Consider the following 27,869-nt stretch of genomic DNA (forward strand, 5'->3'; position numbering starts at 1 on the left):
AACTGCCAAGAAGTCACCTGCTCCTGGCCTACTTGGCTCAGTCTAGAGTCAACCCTCCGCTCTGTGTGTGTGTGTGCTCAGAAGCTTAGAGGGAAAATGGAATTCTATGACCAATTTATTTTGGTGCCAAAAAAAATTGTGAAATCCCTGTCAAGTCTCTCCATAAGACACCTTTCCAACGTGCTCTGGGCACACAGTTCTATCTGCATATCTGGGGTGTACCTTGGGGTGTCTACAGGGTGGTGGATTGGGAACCTGTCCTTTCCCAGCTCCCTTCTGAGGAGACAAAGTGGGCGCTTAGCTGAACACTCCTTCGCCCACCCCCACTGCAGGCGGGTCGTGGCCTTGTTCCCAGCCTTCTACCTGGGGGGGGCTGTTCAAGAGACTCGCCAGCAAAGAAAGCTGGGGTGCCAGGGAAGAGGCAACTCAGGGCCTACTGAACATGAGGCCTAAGGGGTTGGCAACGGTCACCCCAACCAAGGAGAGGCCACGATGGTGGGGCACGAGACCGTGATAGAACAGCAGGACGCTGGGGCTGCTGGGAGGCCCACAGGGAGATGCTTGGCCATGAACAGGAGGGGTTGTGGGCAGCAAGGCAGACACCCAGAGGCAGCAGGAGAAGCTGAGCTGTTTAATCGCCTCCCCAGCCAGCCCCAGGCTGTTGCTGTCCTTCACCCACTTGCCCCTGGAAGCCACTGAGAGCACGTGGGGATGGGAGTGGCCACTCAAGTCCAAGAGGGAGGGGGAAGGGGGAAGGCCTGGCGCTCTAGCCCCCCACCCCGGTCCTATTTCAGCTCTGAGGGGTTCCTGGCTGGTCCCCCCAACCCCTGGGTGGTGGTAGTAGGGGTGGGGGCAGGGAGCTGGGGCTGCGGTGGGAGGGTGGTCCTGAGGCAGGGGCACATTTCCCATGTGGCCTGCGGTCATCCGCATGGTGGTGGCAGAAGGGGGGGATGGGGAAGAGCGGGGAGTTGGCATTGGGGGTTGCTTGGGCCCCCCACCACCAGTCTGGAATCAAACCACAGGAAAGAAGGGTCGTTCTGGGGGCGTGTGGACTTGCCCCAGTTGACAGTTCCTGGTGATGGACTGACCTTGGCACGGCCCCTAGCAGCAGGCGGTTGTCCTGGCGGGAGGGCCAGTCGCTGGCAGTTTCCCGAAGGCAAAGGGCGAGAGTCGGCCGGCGGGGAGTCCTGCCCTCCGCTACTTGTTCTTCTTGAAGAAGCTGAAGCGTTTCTCTCGCTCTCGCTCTCGGCCGTCCTTGACTCGGAGCACGACGGGGCCCTCGGCCCCGGCAGGGGACACGGGGGGCATGGTCATGGCCCGGGTCATGCCCCGGTGGCCGCTGGGCGCTGCCGGTGGCTCTTCAGGCTCCCCGGAGGACGCAGCAGCGATGGCTGCGTTCACTACCCGCAGCCACGAGCTCATCTCGGCCTGCGGGGGATGCGGCGAGACCACGGGCTCAGCGGGCATGCGGGCACCACGGGGCAGCTTTAGCTCCCTTGAGGACAGGTAGGTATGCTCACGAGGCAGGCAGCTGGCACAGAGCCAGCCCGGGAGCAGGGACATACAACAGGGGGCAGTGGGGGGGCGTCCTGCCGCTGGAGGGGGTCTCAGAAGTGCCCAGAGAGCAAGGGGCAGGGACAAGGGGGGCCACTCACCTCATCCTTGGCCTGGAATAAGTATTCTTTCCCATCCTGTAAGCTGGTAGGGGGGAGAAGCCACAGACAGGCTGAGCTCGGGCCGGGAGGGTTGGGTTTTCAGCCCCTGGGGCATCCCTGGAAGAGGCCTCTGGAGGTGGCGGGGACCTTCTCTCTCCAGCAGGCTTAGCTTGACGCTGCCAGTCATTGGGTCTCTAGCCTGTGTTCCCTGCCTCCCCTCCCCACCTATTCTAGAAGGCAGCCAGAGCCCTGGCTTGCCCTCCCTCTGCAGCGCTGTGTCCAGGGTCTGGCTGGACAGGTGCTCCTTCTAGGTAGGGCCCGTTGGAGTGAGTCTGTGCTTCCCCCAGGGTGTCACCCCCACGTCCCCTCCTTGTATCTGCAGGGCTGGCCCCTGCTCCTACCCACCCCAGCTTGAAGACATGTTTGCGCTTCCGGTAATCGAAGGCCACACTGCCCTGGGCCCTGGCCAGGCTCACGGGCACCTCCCCGTGGTAGGGTATGCCTGCGCCAGCCGCCTTGGCATCCTTGTAGAAGCCCAGACTCCCACGTCGCAGTACACAGTACACGTTCTGCCAGGACCTGTGGGCGAGAAGGGGCATGGGCAAGGGCACGGGAGGGGCTTCAGCAGAGCCTGCTTATGCCCCGCTGGCTGGGCCTCTGGCCCCACTCCCCGCTGAGCCGTCTCCACCTAGGCCCCCACACGCACACACGGGTCCCAACCCTACCTCCTCCCTGGAGGGATGACCCTGGGCCACAGGCCCGGCATGGTACCTGTTGGCGGCCTTCTTGCCCAAGGCCTCCATCTCCTGCTTACGACACAACATGCCTTCCATCTGCTCCTGGGCCGAGAGTTCGGGGCCCCGGGCTGGCAGGGTGGCCACCTGGGCAGGCTCTGATGACCTGCTCTGGGGTAGTGCCGCCACGGGGGCAGCACCCCGGGGCCGGGCCTGCTTGCCGCCCTGCAGTCCGTTGACCTCATCCGCTGGGCCCGACCCCTGTGTGGGGCAAACAGCGTCAGTGCTGAGGGGCGAGACGGGCACCCTCCCAGTCAGGAGCTGGTCCTCCCTGCCCATCAGCCCGCAGCCTCTGTCATCTTTCTGTCCTGGCATTTCCCAGTCACTGCCCTCCCCTCTCCGCCACCTCCTCTGGGAAGCTGTCTCTGTCCCCACAGGGGGGCGGCAAGGGTTAGGGGCTGTGGCTGGGGCCCTGAGGTGGCATATGGAGACTGGCGGGGCTACCTGAGGGGCTTCGGTGTCTGTGCAGACCCCGTTAACACTGGGCGCCTGTGTGGACGTTGCCAGCGGTGGCTGAGTTCTAGAATGTCACAGAATCGTTAGTCCCTGGCTTGTGTGGGCTCGGCCTCCCCTCAGCCCCACCCAGGGTTCCCAGCTCTCACCGCTCCCAGGCACCCTCAGGTGCTGTCTGACCGTCCCCCAGGGTCCCCGTGGGCTGACTAGCAGGGTGCTCAGCGGCAGGCGGCTGCTTCCGCCGCTCTTCCTCCTCCTTCCGCCTCCTCTCCTTCTCCCGCTCCTCCAGCTGTTAAAGAATGCCTGGTTTAAGAGAAGTGGGGCACTGGGAAGAGCAGAAAGGTCGCTGACATGGGAAGAACACAAAGAGAACTTCCCAGGGGGCAGAATGAGAAGCCAGACAGAGGTGGGACCTTTAGGCACCGCCCGGGGAAGCTGCGGTGGGAGCGCTCGGCCCCCCGCTGGCCCAGGGCAGCGGGTGGGTGCCCGCCACCGTCCCTCACCGCCGTGAGCTTCTCCAGCGCGCTGAAGCGCTCCTCCCAGGCCACCGCCGACTTCTGGAAGGCTTCGTGCCGCTTGATGAGGCTCTCAACTTCGTCGACTGTGCAGCCCAGCTCCGCACTTCGCACCAGGGGCTCCTGGCTGCAAAGCCAGGCCTCCGCCATGCCCGCGTCTCTCGCAAACATCAGCACCTCCAAAACTGCGGGGGGGGATGTGGGAAGGTCCAGTTAGAGCGGGCACAGAGACCTTGACAGGGCTGGGGAGTCTGCAGCTGCATGCCCAGAGCCCCTGGTCTCATCGACTGGGAGACAACTGCGCCCTCCATCCTCCGAGCAGCCGGCTCACCAAGCTGCAGCCAGTCCATCTTCTCCTGCCACTTGTCAGCTGTCTCCTGGCGCCGCGCCTGCAGCTGGGAGAGGGTCTCTGAAATCTGATAGGGCACAGGTGCCAGTTAGCACCCCAGAGTGGGGAGGCCTGTCCAGGGTCCCTGGGGGGAGGGTTGGGTGTCCAGGGAGTTCTGGGGGGATGGACAGGCCAGGGTAGGGAGCCCCTGAATGATGCTAAGACAGAGAGACAGACACAGACAGCACTCAGCGAAGAAAGGCTGAGAGGAAACAGAAAAGAAAAGCCTTGCCAAAGCCCTGCTTGGCGGGGCTGGCCCTGGCGCCGGGCCGGACCCACCTCCTCGGCCGCGTAGTGGCCCCTGGCCAGCAGCTCCTGCCCCATGTCGATGCAGGAGGAGAAGCGGTCAGCTCTGGCCTCGATTTCCGCCTTGATGCCCTGCTGGTTCTTGATGACTAGGTCGGCAGAGGACACGTCCCTGGTGGGGGTACAGAGCCAGTCCTGCCCACTGCTCACAGCCCCACCATACTACCGCCCCCCCCCACCCCCGCCCCGTGTGTGTCTGGGGCGCTCTCACCTGGGCCGCTCCTGGGCGTCCATCTGCAGGTTGACCCCATCCATCCACAGCATCAGCTCCCGGACAGCCTTGAAGAAGCGGAATTTATCCGTGGTGTCCAGCAGTAGCTGGCGGCGGGCGGCTGAGCTGGCCTGGAGCTGGGCCCAGGCCTCGGCCACGGCCTGCATGTGGCGGCCAATCTCTTCCGCCTTATCTCCAGCGTAGGCCTTCTGCAGCCGGACGCCATCGTCCTGCACCTGCTGGACCTGCGGGGCCCCAGAGCCAGGGAGAGAGAGAGGAGACTGAGAGGCTGTGTGCGGGCAGAAGGGCAGGTGCCCCGAAGCTTCCTCTGAGCAGCCCCATCTCTCGAGCCTCAGGCCAGACCTGGGTGCTGAGGGCCTGGATGTCGTGCTCGTAGGCGCAGTGGCGGCGCTGCAGGGCCTCGGCAGCGTTGAGGTCCCGGCCGGTGCCGTCCGAGAGCTGCTGCTGCTTGTGCTGCACCCGGGCCAGCGCCTGGCGTGCCGCATGCAGGAAGCGCTGCAGCTCGTAGGCCGCGGCCAGCACCTGGCCCCGCGTGTCCAGCAGCTCCAGCAGATCGGCCCAGGCCTCGTTGAGGCCATCCTTCCACTCGGCCACAGTGGCCCCCGCCGCGTGGCCCCCGGCGATGAGCCCATTGGCCAGCGTGTTGGCGCCGTCCACGCGCTCCTGGCCAATGGTGCTTGTGTCTCTGGAGAACTCGCGAAATTTGTCCCGGAGCATCTGGGGTAGGGGGAGGGAAGAGGCAGCCGGTGTCAGGGTGCCGCTGCGGACACTGATGGGTGGGGTGTCTGCCAGAGGGAGGGAATCCACTCCTACTAAACACAGACCAACTTCTGCCCCCTGGGACCCCCTGGACTACTGCAGGCTTTGTCAGTTTCCAGGGCTGAGGCAGGGACAGACACAACAGCCCATCACTGACCCTGCACAGTCCCACGTGCCTCTTCCCCAGGGTAAGCAGGTGACATGCTGGGACCCGTAGCTTGCAAAAGGACTCTCTAATGATGGCCAACAGCCTGCAACCGCACCCAAACCCCCGTCATGGTCCTCCTAGCCCTGAGTCCCTGAACCCTGGGGCTCTGCCTGGGATGGGAGGCCTGGTTCCCCCGACCCACACTTACGGTCACGTGCTCATAGTCCTGGCCCAGCTCGTGGGAGGCTGCCACCACCTCGCGCTCCTGGATCCACTGCTCCAGGTCGTCCAGCTCGCGGCGCAGCTGGCAGAGGCGCAGGTGCTCTTGCAATCGCTGCCGCCGCTCCCCCGCCAGTTCCTTCAGGCCGGCGTACAGCTTGTCCACCTGGGCTTGGCGGATCGACAGCCGCGTGCTGGGGGGGGTGGCGGGGCGGGAGACAGGGATGGCACCACGCAGCTTAGAGGGCACTGCCCTGATCCCCAGCCTGTTCCATGGCATTCTGTCCCTTCTGGAACCCCCAACTGCCAAGTCCCTGCTTCTCCAGCTTTCTAGAATGTTCTGTACACCTGTACAGAAAGCTCCACCATTGTTGATTCCTTCCCACGAAGGCCAGGTGCACTTTTAAGTGAACCAGCAGATGGAAGACCTCTCTGTGTCTCTCCCCTTCTCTCTGTAAGAATCTACCTTTCACATAACAAGAATGAACAGACCTTTAAAAGCCATTATTATTTGAGAGACAGAAAGACAGCAGGTAAGCTACCACCTGCTTGTTCACTTCCCAAACGCCTCTCACAGTTAAGACTGGGCTCAGGTCAAAGCTGGGAGCTGGTAACCCAACCCAGACCTCACACGGGGGCATCAAGAGCCCAACGTCTGAGTCGTGACCACTACCTCTGTTGAACTGACAATACCCTGCCCTGTGCTGGGCCCCTCTGCCGCCTGCCAGCTGACCTCTCAGGGTGCTCGTGGTCGATCATGTCTTGGCTGCTGGCCGCTAGCTGGTGGATGGTCTGGGCGTAGTCGGCCAGGGCCTGCTCCAACACCTGATGCTTCTTGACCTCTGCCTGGGCACTGGGCTCATCCTGCAGGCAAGGGCAGTGAGCATCGGGCAGAGGGCACCAGAGGGCAAGGCAGAGTCAGCCACATGGCTGGGGGCCAAGCTCTCACCTTGGCTGTCTCCTGACCCATCATGTGCAACTCCTGCTCGCCCATCCAGGCCTCAGCCTCGGCAGCATCACGGTAGAACTGCTGGGCCCGCAGGGCCTCCTCCAGCCGCTTCCCCCGGAGCTCCAGCTCACGGCTCAGGCGCTTCCACATCTCTTGCAGCTCGGCCAGCTCAGGGCCTGCTGCAGCAGGGCCCAGGGCACGCTGTCGCTCCGTCAGGTCAGCAATCCGGGGCTCGTGGCCCTGGATCTCCTTCTGCAGGGTCTGCCCAGGGCCGCAGAAGAGGGGACACTGGCAAGCTTGCCCAGGAGCCCCCCAGCCCTACTCTAAGTGGAGCCCTCCCTTTACACAGAGAAGGGGTAACCCTTCCCTTCTTCCCAGTCCAGGGCAGTGGCAGTGACACCCCTCTGACCCATGAGCTCTCCTAGAGAGAGAGACCCTGCCTCCTGTAACTGTGACACCAAAGAGCCCTATAATCTAATGTCCAGGCCTGGGAGTGAGGGGGCTTTTGTTTTCAGCCTTGGCCTCACCTGGTTTTTCTTCATGAGCAGCTGGACGCTGGGCAGATCTTTGCCATGTTCCATGGAGCTGGCCATGGGGAGCCGCTCTGTCACCCACAACTGCATATGTGAGAGAGAGAGAGAGAGAGAGAGAGAGAGAGAGGAGCTGGTGGAGGTACAGGGGGCAGAGCCAGCAGCAGGTGTGCAGCAGTGGGGGACATCCGGTGGGGGGGGTGCCCCAATGAGCCACGATCCCTGTTCTAGGGTAAAGGGGCTCAGTGGACACCCCTAAGGTTCCTGAGAGCTTTTCAATGCTACGGGGAGAAGGGACCAAGTCCATTGAGGGTGCGTCCAGGCAGAGGCCCGGAGAGCCAGCCGGCAGGGGCAGTTTGCGGGAACGCTAGGCCCACGCCACCCCACCCCAGGACTTACGAGCTCGTCTTCCACATCTCGGTGGAACTGGTGCTGCTCGCGGGAGGCCTGCAGGCGCCTGCAGCGCTCACGCAGTGGCTGGTCCAGGGCCCGGAACTTTTCCTCCACAGCCCTCGAGGTCCTTTCCACCTCGCCGGCGCCCTGGTCCTCCTGGGCCAGTGCCTTTGCCTGTGCCTGGATCGCCTCCACCTCCTTCTCCCGCACAGCCATCTCACGCTCCAGCATCTGCCAGCGCCAGGAGGAGACAGAAGAGACATCAACGCCAGCACCCGTCGTACCATTCCAGCTCAGCCTTGCGGGGCAGCCCCTCATGGCCTGGCCTGGCGGGTGCTGGACCTTCACACAGTAAAGACTCCAGAGCGAGTGGCCGGGGTGGCAGGGAGTGTGGCGACTGTGCCCACGTTCGGTTCATGGGGCCACTGTGGTTTCTCTGGCCAGCCTCACTTTGGGGACACTTCTCCCGGGCTACCCACTGCTGGGCCTTGTAAGTAAAGGGCAGCACCATGCATAGCATGAGAACTGGGTTTCCAGGGGGTCTGGCCGGCCATTTTTCCCTGCAGTCAAACAGCCGGTTGGCTCTCATTGCCCCAACAGTGGCACTGGAATGGCAGCTTCCTTCTGGCCAGCTCTGGCTTGCTGGTTTCAGAATTGCTTCGGCTGCCATACTTCTAGACTATTCAGCTGGAGGTCTAGAACTCAGCCATTTCATCCTCTCCTCCAGTCCCAGGGGTAAGGGGCTGCGCCCTACCTCTTTGCTCTCCCTGTAGTCTGCGGGGGGTGGGGGGGAGCACCCCAGACAGCTGCTGCTATTTGGGAAAAGGGGGTCAGACAAAGGCTGGAAGTCACGTGAGCCTATTGGTTTAGTCCTTCGTAACAAACTTCCCTGAGGTCACCTGTGGGTGTCTCTGCAGCTGCTAAAGCCTGGCTGTTGGGAGTCTGGCCTTAAGGCAGCAGGACTGAGAGCTGGCTGGCCCTTTAAGTGGTAATTAGGTTGTTAACAGGAATAGGGTGCAGCCTTCACAGGACTGGCCCAGGGCCTCAGGACTGGCCCAGGGCCTGCGAGAGGCTGAGCTGGGAGGTCACTCCCCCACACTAAGTGTTTTCCCTCTCTTGCACACACCTGTTCCCTTCTCCCACCTGGCATGTGCCCCCACAGCGTCTCTGTCAGGAGCCAGGAGGACGCCAACACCAGGCTCTGGCACTTCCGGTCCCCTCACACCAGACCCCCGGAGGACTGACTGGGACGAGACCTCTCATGGTTAGTCACTTGTGTTAACCAACACTTCTTGGTGTCACAGCTCCTCTGTCCAGATGGCTAGCGTGGTCTCTGTTGTGGTCTCCGACTGACATACGCCCCCCGGGATTGAGACGGGGGACAGACCAAGAGGAACCTGGTGAGGCTTCCTGCCAGGCCCCAGCGTCTGCCTGAGTGCTCCCGCCATCCCCACCCCGCCAGGCCCACGGCTGCACCTGCTGCTTCTTGAGCAGGATGTTGACACTGGTGAGGTCCTTGCCGTAGTCATCCGAGTGCAGCTGGGCCTGCAGGCTCTCCAGCCAGCTCTCCAGGGCCGAGCAGCTCTGTGCGAACAGTTCAGCTCGGTTGGCGTCGAAGAGGCTGCGGGCCTTAGCCTGGGTGGTGGTCTCCAGCTCGTCCCAGCGCCTGTGCAGGTCTCCCAGCTTCTCCGACACCAGGGCTTTCAGCTCCGGTTTCTCCTGAGTCAGCTCTTGCCCTTCCTGGGTGGGTAGGACCAGGACAAAGCAGGTGTAAGGCACTCCTGAGCATGATGGGCCAACAGCAGACCAGAGGGCCCAGAGGCGAGGAGCTGACTTTCGGGATGCCAGCATTTCATATCGGAGCACCAGCTCAGTCTTGGCTGTTCTGCTTCTGGTCCAGCTCCCTGCTAATGCGCCTGGCAAAGCGACGGAAGATGGCCCGAGTGCTTGGGGCTCCTGTCACCCACGAGGGGAACTCAAATGGAGTTCCTGGCTCTTGGCTTCAGCCTAACGTACCCCTGGCTGCTGTGTCCCTCTGGGGTATGAACCAACGAGCGGAAGATCTCTGGTTCTGTCATTCTGCCTTTCAAATAAACATGTAAATGAATCTTCAATATCATCAACAAAAGCCACTGCAGGGGTCATGCATAGTTTGAAGACGTTGACTGAGACCCCTGTAGCCCCAGCTATAGTGTCTGGGTTCAATTTCCGGCCCCAGCTTTCCTGCTATTGTAGACCTTGGGAGGCAGTGGTGAAGTCCTCCCCTAACGGGGACCTGGATTAGATTTCCAGTTCTCCAGTTCGGCCCAGTTCAGCCCAGGCTATTGCAGGTGTTTGGAGAGTGAATGGGGGAGGAGGGCGCTGTTTGTTGATTTAAATGATAATAGGGGCTGAGGCTTTGCAGCATAGGCTAAGTCTCCACCTGGCAGTGCTGGCATTCTATATGGACACCAGTTTGTGTCCTGGCTGCTCCACTTCCCGTCCAGCTCCCTGTTTGTGACCTGGGAAGGCAGTGGAGGATGGCCCAAAGCCTTGGGACCCTGCACTCACATCGGATTCCCAGAAGAAGCTCCTAGCTCCTTGCTTTGGGTCAGCTCAGCTCTGACCATTGCAGACATTTGGGGAATGTACTGGTGGATGCAGGATCTTTCTCTGTCTCTCTCTCTCTCTCTGTAGCGCTACCTTTTAAATAATAAATAAATAATCTTTTAAAATATTAGAAAAAGAAGCCATTGCAATCTGCATTTACCTCCAGCGTTGGTGGTTTCCAGGATTAGGCCACATGTGGGACCCCCAGGATTTGCACTGATTTCCTGTTTCTCAATTCCCTGCACCACAACCTAGGGCAGCTCAGTTCCCCCTTCCATCCACCCTCTAACCAGCTGCACCGGCCAGGCTGTGACCAGGCTGAAGCCAGGAGCTCGGGAGCTCCAGCTGAGTCTCTGGTGTGGGGGCCAGGGGCCTAGGTGTCAGGGTTTTCCTGGGCTGTCCTCCTACGCACACCAACAGGAAGCTGGCTCAGAAGCAGAAGAGCTAGGACTGCACCCCAACGGGGGTGAAGCAGGGGTGCTCTGCTGACCTGCGTGAGAGCAGCTCTCTGCCCTGACAGGCAGGGAGCGGACACGTACCTGGCAGTGTCCTGCTTGGCCTGGGCTCGGCAGCCGCCTGCTCCATGCTGTCCCTCAGGGCCCTGGTACAACACACCTCCCGCTGCCCTGCGTGGCTGGCACCACCGAGTGCCCATCACTGACCCCCCTTCTCTTCTCCCTCTCATCTCCCCAGTCTCCCTGCTCCCCCTCGCTGTTCCCTGGGACCACCGTGCACATATCCCACCTGCACTTATACCCTTGCTTTAAGTCTGCTCCCAACGAAACACAAACCCAGACACTGCCTGCAGGCTTCCGGATGGAGAGCAGCAAAGCTGGCCCAGCCTAGGCAGCTTCAACACCCTCAGGGCCACCACCCTGCCAGCCAAGCATGTGCAAACTGGGGAGGGAGGACAGGGCGTTTCCTGACTGAACCTGGCACCTGCTCTTGCCAGCCTCTCATCCCTGGGGCCCCTTCACACAGGCCTTGCTCTCGGCGGATGGCCCGCCCCTCCTGCTCTCAGCCGGGTCCCCACTTGCTCACGTCTGTCTGCCTGGTCACAGTCCCACGTTCTCATCCTCCCCTGCCATCGTGGTTGGCCCTGGGAGCCACCGCCTTCTCCATCTCCCACATCTGCTTTCTGCTTAGCCCCAACAGCACTCATGTTCTGCTTCAGACTGAAAGGCACCACCTCTCTACGTGGTCGTCTCCGGGTCAGGGCGCATGGGCCCACAGCAGGCTGTGCACATAACGAGGGAGCATTTACTAAACAAATGGGAAAGGGGAACAGTGCAGGGCTGGTCTCCTCTCCCCAGCCATCACACCCTAGAGGGAGGAGTGCACCTGTTCTGTAGCTCCTGGACCTCTAGCAGGTAAGACCTTTCCCGGAACACCACGCAAACAGGAAGGAGCTGGGGGGTGGGGCAGAACCAGGTCCCACGATACACAGACTCCAAACCAAGAGCTGCCAACCCAGGGACCGCGGGCCACCTGGGGCCCCCACCTGCTTTTGTAAATAAAGTTTTACTGGGCCAGTCACATGCATTGGCTCCTGGGGTAACTACAGCCAATTCCGCGCTGCTGTGATGGAATGAACAGTCGCTGCAGAAACCATGTGATGTGGGAGCTGGCAGACACCGCTGAAGCGTGTCACCACCCCGCTCTGGCCCCAGTGGGACTGAAGTCAGTCTGGCCCTTTACCAACCTCTACCTTCTTTAGGCGGTCCTAGAATCAGCCATCAAGATATTGGTTCTTACCCAGCTAGAAGTGTTGGCCCCAGGGGCCCACGGCGGGTCTCTGGCCCTGAAGGAACCCTGCACACCAGCCAGGATGGACTGTGCCCCGCTCTGCTCCCTCACCAGCTCACCTTGTCCACCTTGTCCAGCCAGTCCTTGTTGGCAGCCAGCTCGGCCATGAACGCCTGGTGCTTCTGCCACTTGGTGTGCAGGTTGCGGGCTTCGTCATAGGACACGTCCTGGGCTGTGAGCATCTTCTCATCTATCCACAGTTTCAGCTGCAGCAAGCCGAGGAAGCGAGGGAGGGGAGACAGAAGGCATTTCAAAGGTGGGCAAGGGCAGAGCTCCAAGCGTGACGGGGCTGGGGGTGTCGGGGGACGCACGGGGGCTGGGAAGAGGCCTAGGGAGCGTGTGGGTGACACCATCGCATACAAGGCTCCTGGGCCCTGGGGTTGCGCGGGAGTCGTGGCTAGGACGGAGCGTGCCTCCTCACCTCATGGCAGTCTTGCAGGAAACACTGCTGCTCACGGTTGTCCCGCAGCCGACTCAGGAGTTCCTGCACAGCTTGCTGGTTTGTCCGGTGTCTGCAGTGACAGCCCCCACCTCTGTGTGACACCCCCGCCTCCAAACACACATGCTCTAAGGCCCCTCCCTCCCCTGGGGGGTGACGTCTTTCTGGGGGCACAGAACCTCCCAGGAATGCAGTCTTCCGGCCTGCTGCCAGGGTGGGGGGACTGGGGCAGGGCAGGGAGCGCCTGCCTGTGGTTCACCCAAGCCACGTCCCCTAGGGGCTGCCACCCCCGAACCTCCTCGCACCTGTTTTCGATGGAGCCTGCCTTCTCCCGGATCTTCTCGGCATGGATGTTGCCCTCTGACACGAGCTGGCGCCCGGCCTCCAGCAGCCCACGGATGCGCTCCCCGTTGGCGTCCATAGTACTCAGAAAATCTTCCAGTTTTTTGATGGCAGCATCGGCGGCCTGCAGCGTCCCTGGCATCTCCGTGTGGGACAGGACGTATTCCTGCGTAGGGGTGCAAAGAGCTATTTGGGCACCGCTGCTGCCTGGAGGAAGGGCTACCCCAGAAAGGGGAGATATCTGAGATGGGGCTGTCGGGAACCCAGGGACACGCAGCTGGACTGGGTGGCACTGAAGGCTGAGTGGGAATCGGGGGTTTCCCAGGGAGCTGAGCTCGATCCTGTCCTGCTTAGCTGTGTCTAGCAACTGGGCTCAGGTGTTGTACCCCAGAAAGGCAGCACCCACTATGTGCCTGGTTTGCACACAGTAGCCAATGGCTCCCAGCCCGCAAACCTACACTGTGACAGACACAGCACTGGGTCTCTGTGTGGCTGACCACGGGAAAGGTGTGGTTAGCCTACTGAGCAGCGGGCATTTCAGCCCTAATGTAACCTTACAAGACCCCTGCCCGACACATGCCCTCTGCCCGGACCGACCAGGCTCTGGGGTTCTCCGGGAGCCAGTTCTGGTCAGTCACAGTCCATCTTTTTTTTTTTTTTTAATTAGCCCACATTCTTTTGCTACCATGTTCTTGCCTCTTGCCATTTCCTTGACTACTGCACCTACTGGCATCGTGCCCAGCTGACTCGCTCCCCACCCTCCAGCCAGCTCGTTTCCCATGCGCTCACCTGGCTGCTGAGCACACCTTCGGCCTGGCGTGCATCTCGCAGGAACCCTTGGAAGCCATGTGCCTGTGCCAGGCGGCCTTGCCGGCTCTCCCACATGCGGCCCAGCTCTTCCCAGCCAGTCCCTAGGGCTTCCAGCCGCTGGCGCAAGAAGAGGCACTGGGGGTCGGCCTGGTCCCGGGTCACCTCTTCGCCCAGGGTCCGCAGCCGGCTGTACTCGCCCCGGGCCCGCTCCACCTCTCCCCGCAGGGCTGCGTGCTGGGCCAGGAGGGCCTCGGCCTCGGGCAGGGTGGCCGGCCCTTCTTCGGAGGCCACGGCGGTCTGCGTGCGGCCCAGCCAGGCCTGGAAGTCATCCAAGCTGCGCAGGAAGTCCTGCAGCCGCCGCGCCTCGCCCAGCGACTCCTCTCGACGCCGCATGGTGGCCCTGAGGTCCTCCCAGCCCGCCTGCACCTCTCCCAGCCGGGCGGTGATGGCAGAGGCTTGGGCCGGGTGGCCAGCAGCCAAAGCGTTGGCCTCTCGGGTCAGTTCCCCCACACGGGCGGCGATGGCCTCCAGGTCGCGCTCGGTGCCAGCTAGCTTGCGCTGCAAGGCCAGGACCCCGGCCAGGTCATTGCCCAGGCCCTGGGTGGACTCGATGACTTTGGTCTTCTCCCTCATCCATGACTGCGTCTCGGTGCACTCCAGGTAGTAGTTCTGGATGCTCAGGGCGGACGTAAGGGCTGCCTTCTTGCCATCTGCCAGGGACCGGAACTGCTGCCACCTGGCGGGAAGAGGGGCAGGGGTGTGCCGCTGCTGGCTGGACCTGGCCCGTCCGTCCTGGCTGAGGGGACAGCCAGGAGCTCCAGGGCTCTCTGCTTCTCTCTCCCAAGCCCCTGGGAGATTCCCTGTGCACCTGCCTCTGCTTTGGTACCAAGGAGTCTGCTGCTCCACACCACCCTGGTAAGGCCTCCTTTCTCCACACCTTTCATCATATCTCCTGGGCCCCGGCCTGTTTTGGGGGGGCTCCCTCTCCCTGGAGCGGCCCTAGCCCACCTGTGGTTGAGCTGCTCCTGGGTGCTAACGATGCGCTCGGGGTTCGGGGGGTTGGCTCTCAGCAGCTGCTCGGCGATGTCGTTCACGGCGCTGATGCGTGCTGCCAGGGCGTTCATCTCCGGCTCCAGGGTCTCAAACCTGAGGGGGCAGCGGAGCTGGCCATGAACGGTGAGGGGCAGTGACACACTCAGGCCCCCAAGCCCTCCCTCAGTCCCTTCGATAGCTCCAGGTACCCCCAACCCTTCTTACAGAGGCTCACGCACACGCATCTCAGGGCCCACTCAGCCCACAGTGTGAGTCGAGGAAAGGGCACCCCCACAACCTGGCTCCCCAAAAACAAGCAGGAGAAAAGCTTTTGTTGAAGACGCTGAGAAAGTTAAAGGTGAAGAACAGGTTAAAGGTCAGGAACATGTCTAGCTAGAGCCCAGATCAGAGCACACAGGCCCCCAAGAGTCCCCCGTGCCCTGCTAAGCTGTGTTAAGACAAAGAAGGGGTGGGGGACAGAGGGGCAAAGGGACATGGCCCGTTTGACCGGAAGGATGGATGCCTGTCGAGGCTTGGAGAGCCAGGCTCTGGGGTAGCCGGCCAACTCTGCAGGTGGCATGAAAACAGCTGTGGTGGGACGGATCAGCGAGTGAGCGTGTGAGTGTGGCTGTTCTAGTAAACCTTTATTTACAAACACAGGCCACACTGCACCCAAGGGCTGTAGTTTGGTTCACCCTTGGGGCTGTCCCAGGAACCAAAACAAAACCTCTGAATGACCTCTTCAAACTGAACCAGGAAAGCTGACCTGGAGTCATGCATCTTGTCCTGTGTGGGGACAGTGGTGTTGCGGTTCTAAGAGAAACATGTCCTTGCACTCCAGAGGGCTTTAAGACATATTCTTCTGGGGCCAGCAGCAGCACACCCTGCTAACCCTCCACCTGTGGTGCTGGTATCCTGTAGGGGACCCCAGTTCTAACTCTAGCTGCCCCACTTCCCATCCAGCTCCCTGCTTGTGGCCTGGGAAAGCAGTCGAGGACGGCTCAAAGCCTTGGGACCCTGCACCCATGTGGGAGACCCAGAAGAATTTTCTGGCTCCTGGCTTTGGATCAGCCCAGCTTTGGCTGTTGCAACCATTTAGAGGAGTGAAATAGAGGATGAAAAATCTCTCTCTCTAGCTCTGACTTTCAAGTAGAATAAACAAATTAAAAAACAAAAAAACAAACAAACAACGTAAACCAAAAACCTACAGGGTGGAATGATGGGGTGGGGCCCACTGTTGGAAGGTGGAGCAAGAATGGGGCCAGGGGTCCATGGCAGGACATTCCACCTCTGAACACAGGGTCCCTCAGTGTTTGTGGGGGTCAGTTCTGGGACATCCCCTCCAAAGATGCCACGCTCTGATGGCATCAATCCCACAGCATGGCTTAGGGACTCTCAGCAAGGCAGGTGCCCCAGGGATGCTGCCCCCCGCCCCCGAGGCTGTCCCCGAGGGGGCCTGCAGGCCCTACCTCTGCTGTACCACCTCCAGATCTTCCAGGCGCTCCGGCAGGGCCAGCCCGTTCAGCCACTGCTCCTTCTCCTCCACCCAGAGCCCGCAGGCGCCAGCCTCGCTGAGCATGGTGTACAGCGCCAGGGCTGCCTCCAGGGCCCGGGCCCGCTCGCCTGCCCGGGTCTGCAGCTCCTGGTAGTGCTGCTCCAGCGCGGGCACCCGGCCCTGCACCTCGGCCTCGTGGCTCAGGGCGGCTGGCAGGGCAGCGGCCTGTTCCTTCAGGGCCTCCAGGGTGGGCCTATGGCCTCGGATCTCCTCCTCCAGGGCGCGGTGCTGCCTGGCCAGGGCCTGTGTGGAGAACTCGTCGTGCCCCAGCTCAGGGCTGGACACCAGGCGCAGGGCATCCAGCAGCCAGGCCTCCATGTCGTTGGCGTCGGCCTGGAACTGGTAGAGGCCGGCGGCCTGTGACAGCCGCTCGGCACGCTCCTCTGCCAGGGCCTCCAGCCGCTCCCACTGACCCTGGAGCTCCGCAGCGCGGCCTGCAGCCTGGGTGGCTCCTGGGTGGCCCTCGGCCACCAGCTGCTGGCCCTGCTCCAGGGTGAGCTTCAGGGGCCCAAGGCGCCCACTCATCTCGTCTCGCAGGGCCGCGTGCTTGTTGAGCAGGCGGAGGACTCCGGTCAGGTCCCGGCCAGTGTCGGCCGAAGCCAGGAGGTGCTGCTGCTCCCGCACCCAGGCCTCGGCCTCGCCCACCTCCCACAGGAACCGCCAGAGGCGCCGGGACTCCTGCAGCCGCGCCCGGCGGTCGGCCGCCAGCTCGCACAGCGCCTCATAGCTCTGCTCCAGGGCAGCCACACGCTCCCGCACCAGCTGCGGATCACAGGGTCGGTACTCTGAAATGGTCACAAGCAGAGGAAGGAGTGGGGTCACTCGCAGGCTGTGGGCTAAGGAGCTGATTAGTGCTCCTTGGATGGGCAGGAACAGGAACAGGGCTTGTGGCTAAAAACACCTAGATTGATTGGACTCATCTGTATCCAATATCCTGCTAAATGAGGATGGGGAGAAGAGTATATAAGGAGAGGGGAAGGAGCAATAAAGCGAGACTTCGCAGAGACTTCCACCATCGCTGATCTCCTGTCGGTGCTTCATCCCCAGACTCTCTCCCTGTCCATGTTACTGGCTCCGCTGGCCGGAACAGCAGGCCTTTCTAGCTGGCTCCAGCCATCGCCCACCTGTCCCTCCACCTTCCCGCACTCCGGGGGGAACTCTCCTACCAGCCGGTCCTCACCTTTCCCTGGGTCGCAGAAGCGCAGGGCTGAGCCACTGACTGCACGCACTCGCTCGGCCTGCGCAGCAATGTCGGCTTCCACCAGCTCGTGCAGCTGCAGCAGGTCCTCCACGCCAGCAAGGTGCTTGCCCAGGTCCTGGGACTGCAGCCGGCCCTGTGGGCACAGCGAGGCTCAGCTGAGTGGCCCAGGTTCCTCCACCCCGTCTCACCCTGCCAGGCCAAGCAGGCATGCACACACTAACCTCCCTGCTTCCCTCTCAACATCTCCAGTGGTTCTCGCTGTGCCCCAGACGGGCACCTCGGGACACACACGCAGGGACACTCTAGTCTTCCTTTTGGCCCCTGGCTTCACTGCCCCTCCTTTCCATTTTCTCCCATTCTTCCCAGGGTCACCTGACGCCTTCTCGGCTCCAGCCCCAGCACCCTTCGGCGAGCCCATCCCAGCTCTAGCCGCACGGCCACCTTTTGCCTGGAAGACGGCAACCCCAACTATGCTCTCTGTTTCCACATGGGAGATCTATTCACTTAGCTGCCCGAGTGACCACATGAAAAGCCTCACATGGGGCTGGGCTGATTCAGTCGAGCAGTTAAGACACCTGTCAGGACATACGTCACCCACACACAAGGACCTGGATTCGATACCGAGCTTCCTAACTCCAATTTCCTCAGGACTCACTCCGGGAGGCAGTAAGATGACTCGAGCTGTTGAGTGCCCACCACACACATGGCAGAAATGGACTGGCTTTGGCTCGGCATAGCTCCTAGCCACTGCAGGTATCTGGGGGCCACTTCAGAACAGGCACCTTCATCCACTCCACCCTGCCTGGCGTACCTTCATCTCCTCCATCCAGTCCATGAGGTAGACCAGGTCCTGAAGCACCTTGTGCAGCTCTAGGCTCAGCAGCAGCCGCTCGCGTCGGGCAGCCACCATCTCCTGCAGGAAGTCCCAGAGCCGCGCCACGTTGTGCTGGCGCGCGGCGATGCGTTTGATGTCGTGGTAGCGCTCTGCGGCCAGCTCCGCGGCCACGGCGTCCACTGCCTGCACCCGGCCGCTGTAGGCCACGATGTCGGTCTCAATGGCCTCGTGTTTGCGCACTGCCGCCTCCACGGCCGCCAGCTCCAGCCCAAAGTTATCCTGGAGGCAAAAAGGACGGGAGAACCTGGGGGCAATGGGCACTGCTCCGCTCCTTCCCTCCCCCATGTGACCCGTGACCACTGTCCTCCACGCCCTGGGGGCTCCCTGGCAACCCCTGCCTCTCCCCCCGACACCCTCACCTGTGATACGAGGCGCTGGTTCTCGCTGAGCCATGTCTCCCGCATGGCGGCCTTGCGGTCGAAGCGGGCGGCCAGCTGCTCCAGCTTCTCCTGGCGGATCAGCTCCGTACGCAGGGCCAGCTCACGCTCATGTTCCGCCTTCTCCAGCCGCTCCCAGGCCTGAGTGTGCCAGGGGGGCTGGGTCAGAGGCAGAGGGCTGGGGCAGGTAGGTGGGAGTCGGTGGGGGTCAGGCCACAGGTGATCCCCACGATGCCTAGTCTGGCGGAGCCAGGAGGGCGGCCCATGTAATGTCTTTGTGGGCAACGAAGCACAGGGAAGGGTGGGGGAGGAGGGCTGCCGAGGTCACTGTCGCCCCCCTCTCCCAGGGCCAGAGGGTACATGGATGACGAGAACTGTCGGATCCACCTGCTGTGGTGGGACTGTGTGCGAGTCATGACTTTTGTGAATGTCATTTGTGAATAAGAGAGAAGCGAGGACACGGGGGTTTGGGGACCTGTTGGACCACGTACGACACCTGGGGCGTAGTTTCCTCACATGTTTTTGTAGGGGGAGTTGGTCAGAAGAGATGGGTTTATGTGTAAGAAGGGATGCAGGCGTCAGGCGGGATGGGGAAGGCCTGGTGCAGGCCAGGTGCTCCGGGTGCAGGGGTCGCCTGCTCACCTTGTTGATGTCGGAGATGAGCCGGCCCTCGCGGGGCGCGTACACCTTCTGGTTGTTGGCGCGTAGCTTGCTCTGGATGGTGAACAGCAGTACTTCCAGGTTCCCTTTCTCGGTGAACCTGGGGGTCACGATCAGAGAGCCTCTTCTGTGCACTCCCCTCTCCTCACAAAAGCTGCGCATGCTCTCGAGGTCCCACAGGACCTTTGGCCGCAGCTAGCCAGGTCCCCAGCGCAATGCTCACAACTGCAAACTGGCAGGTGAGGATTCACCCCCGCCTCTCAGATCCCGGGTTCTTGGGTCTCTGCTGCCCAGAGCCCTCTCCCATCGCCTGCCGCTTGGCTCGGCTTCGCGGAACCATCTTTCCAAGCCAGCAAAGACATTTCTTCGACAGAATGCTGGGCCCCTCTGACTTGTTATCTGTTTACAGACACCGTGTTGGTGAACATCCTCGAAGCTACACCTGTTTGAGGCCCGGAAGAGCGCTGAGACCAAGGGAAGCATCTCCAGTCACTCCCTGGAATGGATCAGAAGAGGTGTCTTCCGGACTAACATTCGTTTGGGGGCTGGTGCCATGATATAACAGGTTAATCCTCTGCCTGTGGTGAGAGCATCCCATATGGATGCAGGTTTGAGTCCCGGCAGCTCCACTTCTGATCTAACCCCCTGCTTGTGGCCTGGGAATGCAGCGGAGGACGGCCCAAGCCCACAGGCCCCTTTACCCGCGTGGGAGATCTGGAAGAGGTTCTAGGCTCCTGGCTTCAGACCGGGCTAGCTCTGGCCACTGTGGCCATTTGGGGAGCGAACCAGCAGGTGGAAGACCTCTCTCTCTCCTCTGTTGTAAACCTGCCTTTCTTTCTTTTTTTTTAAGATTTATTTATTTTTATTGAATGGCGGATATACAGAAAGGAGGACAGAGAAGATCTTTCATCTGATGATTCACTCCCAAGAAGCTGCAACGGCTGGTGCTGAGCGCTGATCTGAAGCCAGGAGCCAGGAGCCTCTTCTGGGTCTCCCACATGAGTGCAGGATCCCAAGGCTTTGGGCCGTCCTTGACTGCATTCCCAGGCTACAGGCAGGAAGCTGGATGGGAAGCGGAGCTGCCGAGATTAGAATCAGCAACCATATTGGATCCTGGCGTGTTCAAGGCGAGGACTTTAACCACTACGCTATCACGCCAGGCCCAAACCTGCCTTTCAAGTAAGAAAAAAATCTTTAAAAGGAATGAAACAAACATGAGTTTGGAAGCTAAGATGAAATCTGACAGAGCTCCATGAGCCAAAATGCAGTGCTAGAAACAGGTGTCCCACACAGTCTGCTGGGAAGGAGGTGACTGGCACGGACCATGCCCAGGTAACAAGCAGCTTGTGACGCTCAGGCGATCAGCCACTCTATGCTGTTGACTCTGACCTGACCTGTTCTCAGGTCCAACCCCGCTGGGGGCATCTGGGAATCTGATGGCTCACAGGCTCGGCACAGCCAGAGCAGGCACAGGCTTTCTTGTTTTTTTTTTTTAAGATGGTTGGCTGCTCACTTTCCAAAGTTTAGGAGCAGCTCTGGTGTTGGATGCTCCCGGCGCTCAGAGCTGGGGGAGGGGAGCTCCCTCCACGCTGCCTGCATTTATGTGCTGCCAGCTTTCCCTCCCACAGGGCTGCCCTAATTGAGGCTTGCCCTGGTGCGAGAGGCTCAGACGGGCATGCCCCGGCAAGGCGGGACCTTGGCAGGGCACGGGTACTCACTTGGGCGGCTTCTCCACAGTGCGGTACGAGTTGAAGGACTGCAGCTGGTTCTGGACACCGCTCAGCGAGTTGGCCAGCTGTCGGTCATTGAGGGTCACGATCGTCTGCTCAATCCACTGCAGCAACTCGGAGGCCAAGGACTCATACTTCTCCACCAGGCGCTCGGCCTCCATGGCGTGGTCCAGCACCTGCGGGTCAGGAGGCCGGAACGCGCGCGTGTGTGCGTGTGTGTGTGTGTGTGTGTCTGGGGTCCCCGCCCAGCCCCCTGCTGGAGGGGAGTGAGGCTCCCGAGCTGGGTTGCCTTTCTGTCCCGTGGGCAGGGGTACCTTGCCAATTCTTTTGCCTTCCACAGCCAGGGCCTTCATCTTGGAGAAGTAGTGGTAGTAGGTGGCCACGTAGGTAATGATGGACTTCTCATCTGGTTGATCCACATTCACATCTAAGGGAAGGACCGCTGTGTCAGGCAGAAAGGTACAGCTGCCGGCAGACGCCACCTGCCCCAAGCCTTACGAGATGTAGACTCCAGTACGGTCAGAACTTTGAGCGCATTCGCAAGCCTGTAAGCCCTCGCCACTATCTCACTCTGCACCATCTCCTTGCCCCCTTCTCCCTCAGAGGAGCCTTGGCCTGACAGCCCCCCGCAGCTGCTCCCCCGGGGTCCTCTCTCTGGCCCACCCTGGCAGAACCTGGCAGTCAGCCGCTCCCCCGGGGTCCTCTCTCTGGTCCGCCCTGGCAGAACCTGGCAGTCAGCTGCTCCCCAGGGTCCTCTCTCTGGTCCGCCCTGGCAGTCAGCTGTTCCCCCGGGGTCCTCTCTCTGGTCCGCCCTGGCAGCCCCTGGCAGTCACTCCCCCGGGGTCCTCTCTTGGGCCTGGCCTGGCAGCCCCCGGCAGTCAGCTGCTCCCCCAGGGTCCTCTCTCGGGCCCGGCCTGGCAGCCCCGTCAGCCGCTCCCCTGCTGGTCCCCAACCCTGCAGCCTGGCCCTACCTTCGGGGTCTAGCAGCTTGGTCAGCCCCAGCTCCTTCTCGGCCAGATTGAAGGCATTCTGCAGGTTGTAGTGCGCATTACACTTCTTCAGGGACTCAAAATCCAGCAGGTCTGGCCTGGGCAAGGGAAGCGTCAACAGGCATCAAGAGCACACGAGGGCCTCAAGAGGGAAAGTGAACCCGCTGCCGCGTCACTGCACCCCAACTCTGACTGCTGCTCCCCGCAACGCCCTAGACCACACCCTGGCTTCCCACCCCAGGTCCTCCATGCCAGGCCCCGGCTGGTGGCTCACGCCCTGCAGCTGGGCGGTGGGGAGAGTGGCAAGGAACCCAGCTCATCCCTAGAGTGTCACAAAACCCACCGACTCACCGGTGCTTATGTACAATGGCGTTGAAGGCCAGGCCATCCCTCCAGCTTGTGGTGAAGTTGTGCACGTTGACGTTGGGATAGCTACACGCACAGCACAGGGGACCAACAGTGAATGCACCCTCCCGGAGGCTGCCCACCCTCCGCTCCTGGCCGGGCCCCTCACCCTGCAGTCTTCATCTGGCACCAGAGCAGCAGGGCGTCCTTGGCCGACTTCTTCTCCTTGTTGTCCTCTGTCTCCACACTGATGTCCTGGATCTGGGCAGTGCAGAAGGGGCAAGCAAGGGCCTCAGCCGCGGCAGCCATGGGGCAACTCAGAGATCAAGGGCGGGAAAGCCCAGGTGAAGAGACGCACCCTGGGAGATCACTGCAACCTGGGCTAGCGACTGGTCCCCGGGCGGGGGGGGGGGTTGTGAGCCAGAGCGGTGAGGGGGCACGTGCTGCCAGCTGCCTGGCTCAGGTGAGGCCCACAGGCTATGGCTGACTGGAGCCGAGGCATCCTCTGGGGAGGAAGGGGCGATCCGGAGCAATGGCTGGAGTTGGGGGGCAGTTGGGAGGGAACAGGTAGCAGGGAGGCTGTCCTGCAGCCACCTGCGTTGGCACAGGGTCCACCAGGTTGCCGGGTACCTGGAAGCGGAGGATGATGGTCCAGACAAGCCCCAGGGTCAGCCGGTGGTTCCCGTCGACGATGTCGTGCGAGCCCATGTTCTCCAGATGCACCTTCTGCTCCTTGAGGAACTGCAGCGCCTTGTCCACGTTCTCCAGGCAGTGGATCCGCATGCGGCCCTTGGTGGGTTTTGGCTGGGCAGAGGCACAGCGGCACGGGGTGTGGGTCTCCTGCTCCCTGGGTGCACCCGCCACAAGACCTTCCCCCAACTATCCCCCTCTCCTCCAGTCTTCGAGCGCTGGGCCAAAGTTTGCCCAGCCAAAGCCGTGAGGTTACAGATGCGGCCTTGGAGAGATTAAGATTCCCAAGGGAATTAATCACACCCAGAGTGGATGGGAAAAGAAAGGTTTTCAATGAGACCACTGTTCCCAGGAGGCCACAAAGCCAGGTGCCTACGCAAAGCCTCCTGCAAGGGCTCACTGCCCCTCTCTCCATGGCCAGATGCCCCCCACCCCGACCGGGGCTCACCAGCGTCTCCCCCGTGGCCGGATGCCCCCCACCCCGACCGGGGCTCACCAGCGTCTCCCCCGAGAGCACCTCGAGGAGCCTCAGGAGGTTGCGCCCATCCCGGAGGTCACTGTACAGATCTCCCACCCGGCAGGTCACCCGGGCCAGGTGCGAGTTCACCCACTTGGTAAAGGTTTTCTTCTGCACGGCTTCGCGCTCATCTGTGGGGAGGGACAGGAGAATGCTTATTTCCTCCTTCAGTACAACCTGGTCGAGGGGTGAGCAGGGCAGGGCAGGACTGTGGAAGGGGAGGGTGCCCTGAGAGACAAGAAGTGAGGTATGTGGAAGAGGAGGGGATGGAAAGGGTGGCAAGGAGGACAATCCATCACCGATTTGAGAAACACAGAAATGGGAGTGAGCTGGTAAGCCAGGTGAGGAGGTGCAAGGAGGGATGGAAGAGGCAGGTGGCTCTGCTTCGGGGCTGGGTTCAAGCAGGTGGATGCGGGGGGCGGGGGCAGCCCCAGGACACAGACATGCCAAGGAGTCAGGGGGTGGGCATGCTGGGCAGCGGGGAGCCCAGGCTGGATGGTGGGAGAGAACTAGGGCAGCCGAGGACAGCGCCAGGTCCCTCAGAGAAACACCCACAAAGAGGAGAAGGAAGTGTCCCCCTCCCCCGGCAGGAGGTCTTCTGCTGGGTCCTGCTGCAGTCTAGGTAGCAGACCAAGGAGAGACTCACCCCTTCACCCCACATTCCTGGGCGCCTCACCCAGAACATCCGGCCCCACGCCCATGCCTGCCTCACCTCTGGCCTGCGTACCTGTGCCAGGCCTGGGCCCTAACCACTGTGTGGGATGCTTGGAGCACCTGCAGGGGCCCAGGGTGCTCCGGGCCTCTGCTTTGGGGATGGGGGGTGGCCTGAAGGCCGTGCCAGCCTGGAGCCTGGGCGCAGAGAAGTACTGCTGACTCCAGGCACACCCACCCAATGAGGTCATTGTGGCACACAGGTTGGGTAAAAGGGGAGGTTGGGGGAAATGCGGAAAAAGGCACAAGACAAGTACTAGCTACAAGGTGCAACGTCAGTACAACTCCATGACGCCTCCCCTCTCCACACACACAGATACCCTTGCAGAAGCCCAGGTCAGCACAAGCACGCTGGGGTCCCTGGCCCTCTGGTGCCCCTCCACGCGCCCAGTGGGAATCTGGGGCAGCCACCTTCCCGGTCACACAAGGTCCCCTCGTGCGGATCCAACCTCTTGCCTTTCGCCCTCAGCGTGGGGTATCCGAGCCCCAGGCTAGCCCTTGCTAGCCCGCGCCCCCACCTTCCCTGGACTCACGGTGGTCGGAGCTCACCCTGAAGCTGCTTGAAGCGGCCCTCCAGCACGCTGGCGTACTGAGCCGGGTCGATGAAGGCGGCCGGCGACAGCGGGAGGCCCCCGGGGTTATGGGCCCCTTCCACAGCGTCGTAGTAAAACTCGCTGGCCCCGTTCAGGCCGTGCCCGGGCACCCTGCTTACCCCGCTCCCATGCATGGTGCCCGCCGCGGTCTCTTACAGCGCCCGGCGCCCCGAGGGCATGCTCCCAACGCCCTGGCCAGCGGTGCTGTCCTCCTCCCCGCTGGCACCCCGGAGCTGGCCCGAGGGGCGCTCAACCCGGTGCAGAGAGCTCGAGCAAAAAGGTGGGGGCTTCTAGGAGCGAGGCGGGAAAGGAGTTACGGGCCGTGGGGCTCCCGAGGCGACTGAGCACCGCGCACCTGGCGGCGGCGAGGGGAGACGGAGGCGGCTCCAGACAAACAGGTCGGACGGCGCGGGGGAGGGGTGGGAGGCGGAGCCCGCCTGGGGCCGGGCCAGGCCCTGCGGGGGCGGAGGGGGACCCGCCAGCGCCCCGAGACCCGCCCTTCAGGCCGCGAGCTGCCCCCCAACCCACCACGGGGTCCCAGGCTGGCTCCCCGCAGCCGCGGGTCTGCACGCGGATCATTGGGCTTCTGAGTCCCAGCTTGGAAAGCAAAGAGCGCGAAGCCAGAAAGGAAAGCTGCCCGCCCCTCCCAGCGGCAGTGCCAGGTGCCCGGCCAGGCATTGACTTCTGGTCCCTCATCCACAAACAAGGGTTCTATTTGTCACCATTACCTCCAGGGCCAGCCCCTTCCCTGCTCCTGGGCCAGGCCAGCCCTAGCTGGCAGGTGTACCCCACTGCCGGCGGCAGGGGGTGGGGGAATGAGGAGGGGAGGGGTCTCCCCAGGGGCTCTGGCTTTTGGTCACTTGTAGCCTACACGTGCCCCTCCCCCATCTTCATTCTTTCAGCATTTATTTGGCATCTACTTGTGCCAAAGTACAGCTCGGGGTTGGGCAAAGCCCAACCAGCAATGCCTTTCTGGGGGCACAAGTTAGGGCTGGAGAGAGACAACGAACCCAGCACAGAGTGGCACTGTGTGTGCTCAGGCAAGCTGACAGTCCTGGGTGTCATGTTACGTGGATACTGAGTGAAAGTCCTGGGTGACAGGTGTCACGTGGACAGAGTGACCATCCTGGGTGACAGGTGTCACGTGGACAGAGTGACCATCCTGGGTGACAGGTGTCACGTGGATACTGAGTGAAAGTCCTGGGTGACAGGTGTCACGTGGACAGAGTGACCATCCTGGGTGACAGGTGTCACGTGGACAGAGTGACCATCCTGGGTGACAGGTGTCACGTGGACAGAGTGACCATCCTGGGTGACAGGTGTCACATGGACAGAGTGACCATCCTGGGTGACAGTGTCACGTGGACACACAGTGACAGTCCTGGGTGACAGGTGTCACGTGGACAGAGTGACCATCCTGGGTGACAGGTGTCACATGGACAGAGTGACCATCCTGGGTGACAGGTGTCACATGGACAGAGTGACCATCCTGGGTGACAGGTGTCACGTGGACACACAGTGACAGTCCTGGGTGACAGGTGTCACGTGGACAGAGTGACCATCCTGGGTGACAGGTGTCACGTGGACACACAATGACAGTCCTGGGTGACAGGTGTCACGTGGATACTGAGTGAAAGTCCTGGGTGACAGGTGTCACGTGGACAGAGTGACCATCCTGGGTGACAGGTGTCACGTGAACAGAGTGACCATCCTGGGTGACAGGTGTCACGTGGATACTGAGTGAAAGTCCTGGGTGACAGGTGTCACGTGGACAGAGTGACCATCCTGGGTGACAGGTGTTCTGTGTGCAGACAAGCTGACAGCCATGAGTGGCACCTGTCATGAGCACACAGTGACGGCACAGGTGACATGACAGTTCGAAAGGCTTCGAGAACCCGCGATCAGGGATGGTTCCCCCTGCGAGGAAATGTTCCCCCTTCGATCTGGTCCACAGGAGTGGCAGGATGAAGATTTAATTTGCCTGTGCCAAGACCCAGCCACACAAACACATGGGCGCAGGGGGGCGGTGATATGTCTTGATATGCCTGGGACTTCCGGGAGCTATGGCCATCACAGAAGGGCCTCCCACCATCCTGGCCTGATGAACAAGTCCTTCCCAAAAATCCCAAATTTGGACAGTTCGTCTAGAACGCCTAGCGTGGGGACTCTGGGTTTGTGAAATTTCCAAGCATGGAGCCAATCTTCCCTGGGGACCACCTGCCCCCAGGCAGCAGCCCCCACCTCTCAGGTGGCAGTGGCCAGAGCCTCTTCCCAAGATTCAGCAGAGGGCTGGTGGCAATGTCAAGGGTGGGATGGAGAAGGGCGGCCAGGCAGGGTGGGTGGCCTTTGTGTGCGTGACTCAGCCCCACGCCAGCCCAGAGGTGGTGTCAGGTGGCAGCACACTCTGGTTGCTGAGACAACACCTACCCCTGCTGAACACGGAAGGCGCGCTGGACGGGTTTGTTTATACTCGCCCTGGCTGGAGGGGAGGGCGAAGGCGGGGCAGGGCCAGGCCGGCTAGGTGCTGAGGCAAGCTGGCCAAGGGCAAGCCTGGTTGGCTGTGGACCGTGGCGGTGACGGGCAGAGAGAACCTGCTTCAGGGAACAGGTACACAGAATAATGAGAGCCACAGGCAGCAGGTGGAAGGAACAGGCTGGGGAGGGAGAACGGGTGTGGGAAATGATGGGAAATCCAGGGAGACACAACACAGGGAGGGTGGGTGGGGACAGAAAGTGACAGCAGAATTGCAGGATGGACTCCCAGGCCTGGGACAGAAGGAGGAGGCTGCTCCGAGCAGTGGAGGGGGCCTGAGGATGCACACAGCTGGCTGCCCTGAGCCGCAAGGGGAAGGCAGCTGGAGAACAGGAAGTGGGCTCTGGGGCCTTGTTTGGTGGGGTGCTCTGGGTCTCCCTGGGTGGAGGGTCCCAGCTTAGGAAGAAGGGATTCTTGCATACAAAGTCCCAGAAGCCCCACTGCCCTCTCCCTGCTGGCCCTCTCGGGACCTCACCTGCCAGGGCTTTAATGCGAGACCGCTCGAAGAGGCGGGCGGAGCTGCTGTCATTGTCCCAGTCGGTGTCAGGCAGGTCCCAGCGGTTGTTGATGTCACTGTACTGACCCTGGATCTCCAAGCTGTCGAAGTCTGTGGGCGACAGAGTGCTGCTCATGGTGGGGACGACTTCCTGCTCCTGGAAGAAGACATGGTCAGTGGGTGAGGGCCACCCCTGGGGGCCTTCTCCCTTCCTGCCCT

At 61.7% G+C, this 27,869-nt stretch overlaps 1 protein-coding gene across 1 annotated transcript; it reads right to left on the minus strand.

Moving 5' to 3' along the window:
- Positions 1–1,197: 1,197 nt before the first annotated feature.
- Positions 1,198–27,786, minus strand: SPTBN2 (spectrin beta, non-erythrocytic 2). Its single transcript, XM_040970804.1, has 35 exons — positions 27,630–27,786; positions 23,298–23,449; positions 22,742–22,915; positions 22,281–22,372; positions 22,118–22,198; positions 21,749–21,864; positions 21,092–21,204; positions 20,766–20,953; positions 19,030–19,147; positions 18,370–18,528; positions 17,927–18,229; positions 17,095–17,248; positions 15,829–16,699; positions 14,336–14,473; positions 13,307–14,063; positions 12,481–12,683; positions 12,158–12,248; positions 11,796–11,942; positions 8,818–9,081; positions 7,348–7,572; positions 6,946–7,035; positions 6,419–6,679; positions 6,203–6,333; positions 5,459–5,663; positions 4,686–5,060; positions 4,323–4,567; positions 4,085–4,223; positions 3,749–3,833; positions 3,406–3,602; positions 3,052–3,191; positions 2,886–2,969; positions 2,427–2,675; positions 2,061–2,234; positions 1,656–1,698; positions 1,198–1,428 (listed from the first exon to the last, which is right to left on the minus strand). Exons 1-35 carry the CDS (start codon positions 27,784–27,786, stop codon positions 1,198–1,200), a joined length of 7,152 nt encoding a protein of 2,383 aa, XP_040826738.1.
- Positions 27,787–27,869: the final 83 nt, after the last annotated feature.

Source organism: Ochotona curzoniae, unplaced genomic scaffold, assembly GCF_017591425.1.
Source record: "Ochotona curzoniae isolate NIBS_2020 unplaced genomic scaffold, NIBS_Ocur_1.0 scaffold_4937, whole genome shotgun sequence".
NCBI lineage: Eukaryota > Metazoa > Chordata > Mammalia > Lagomorpha > Ochotonidae > Ochotona > Ochotona curzoniae.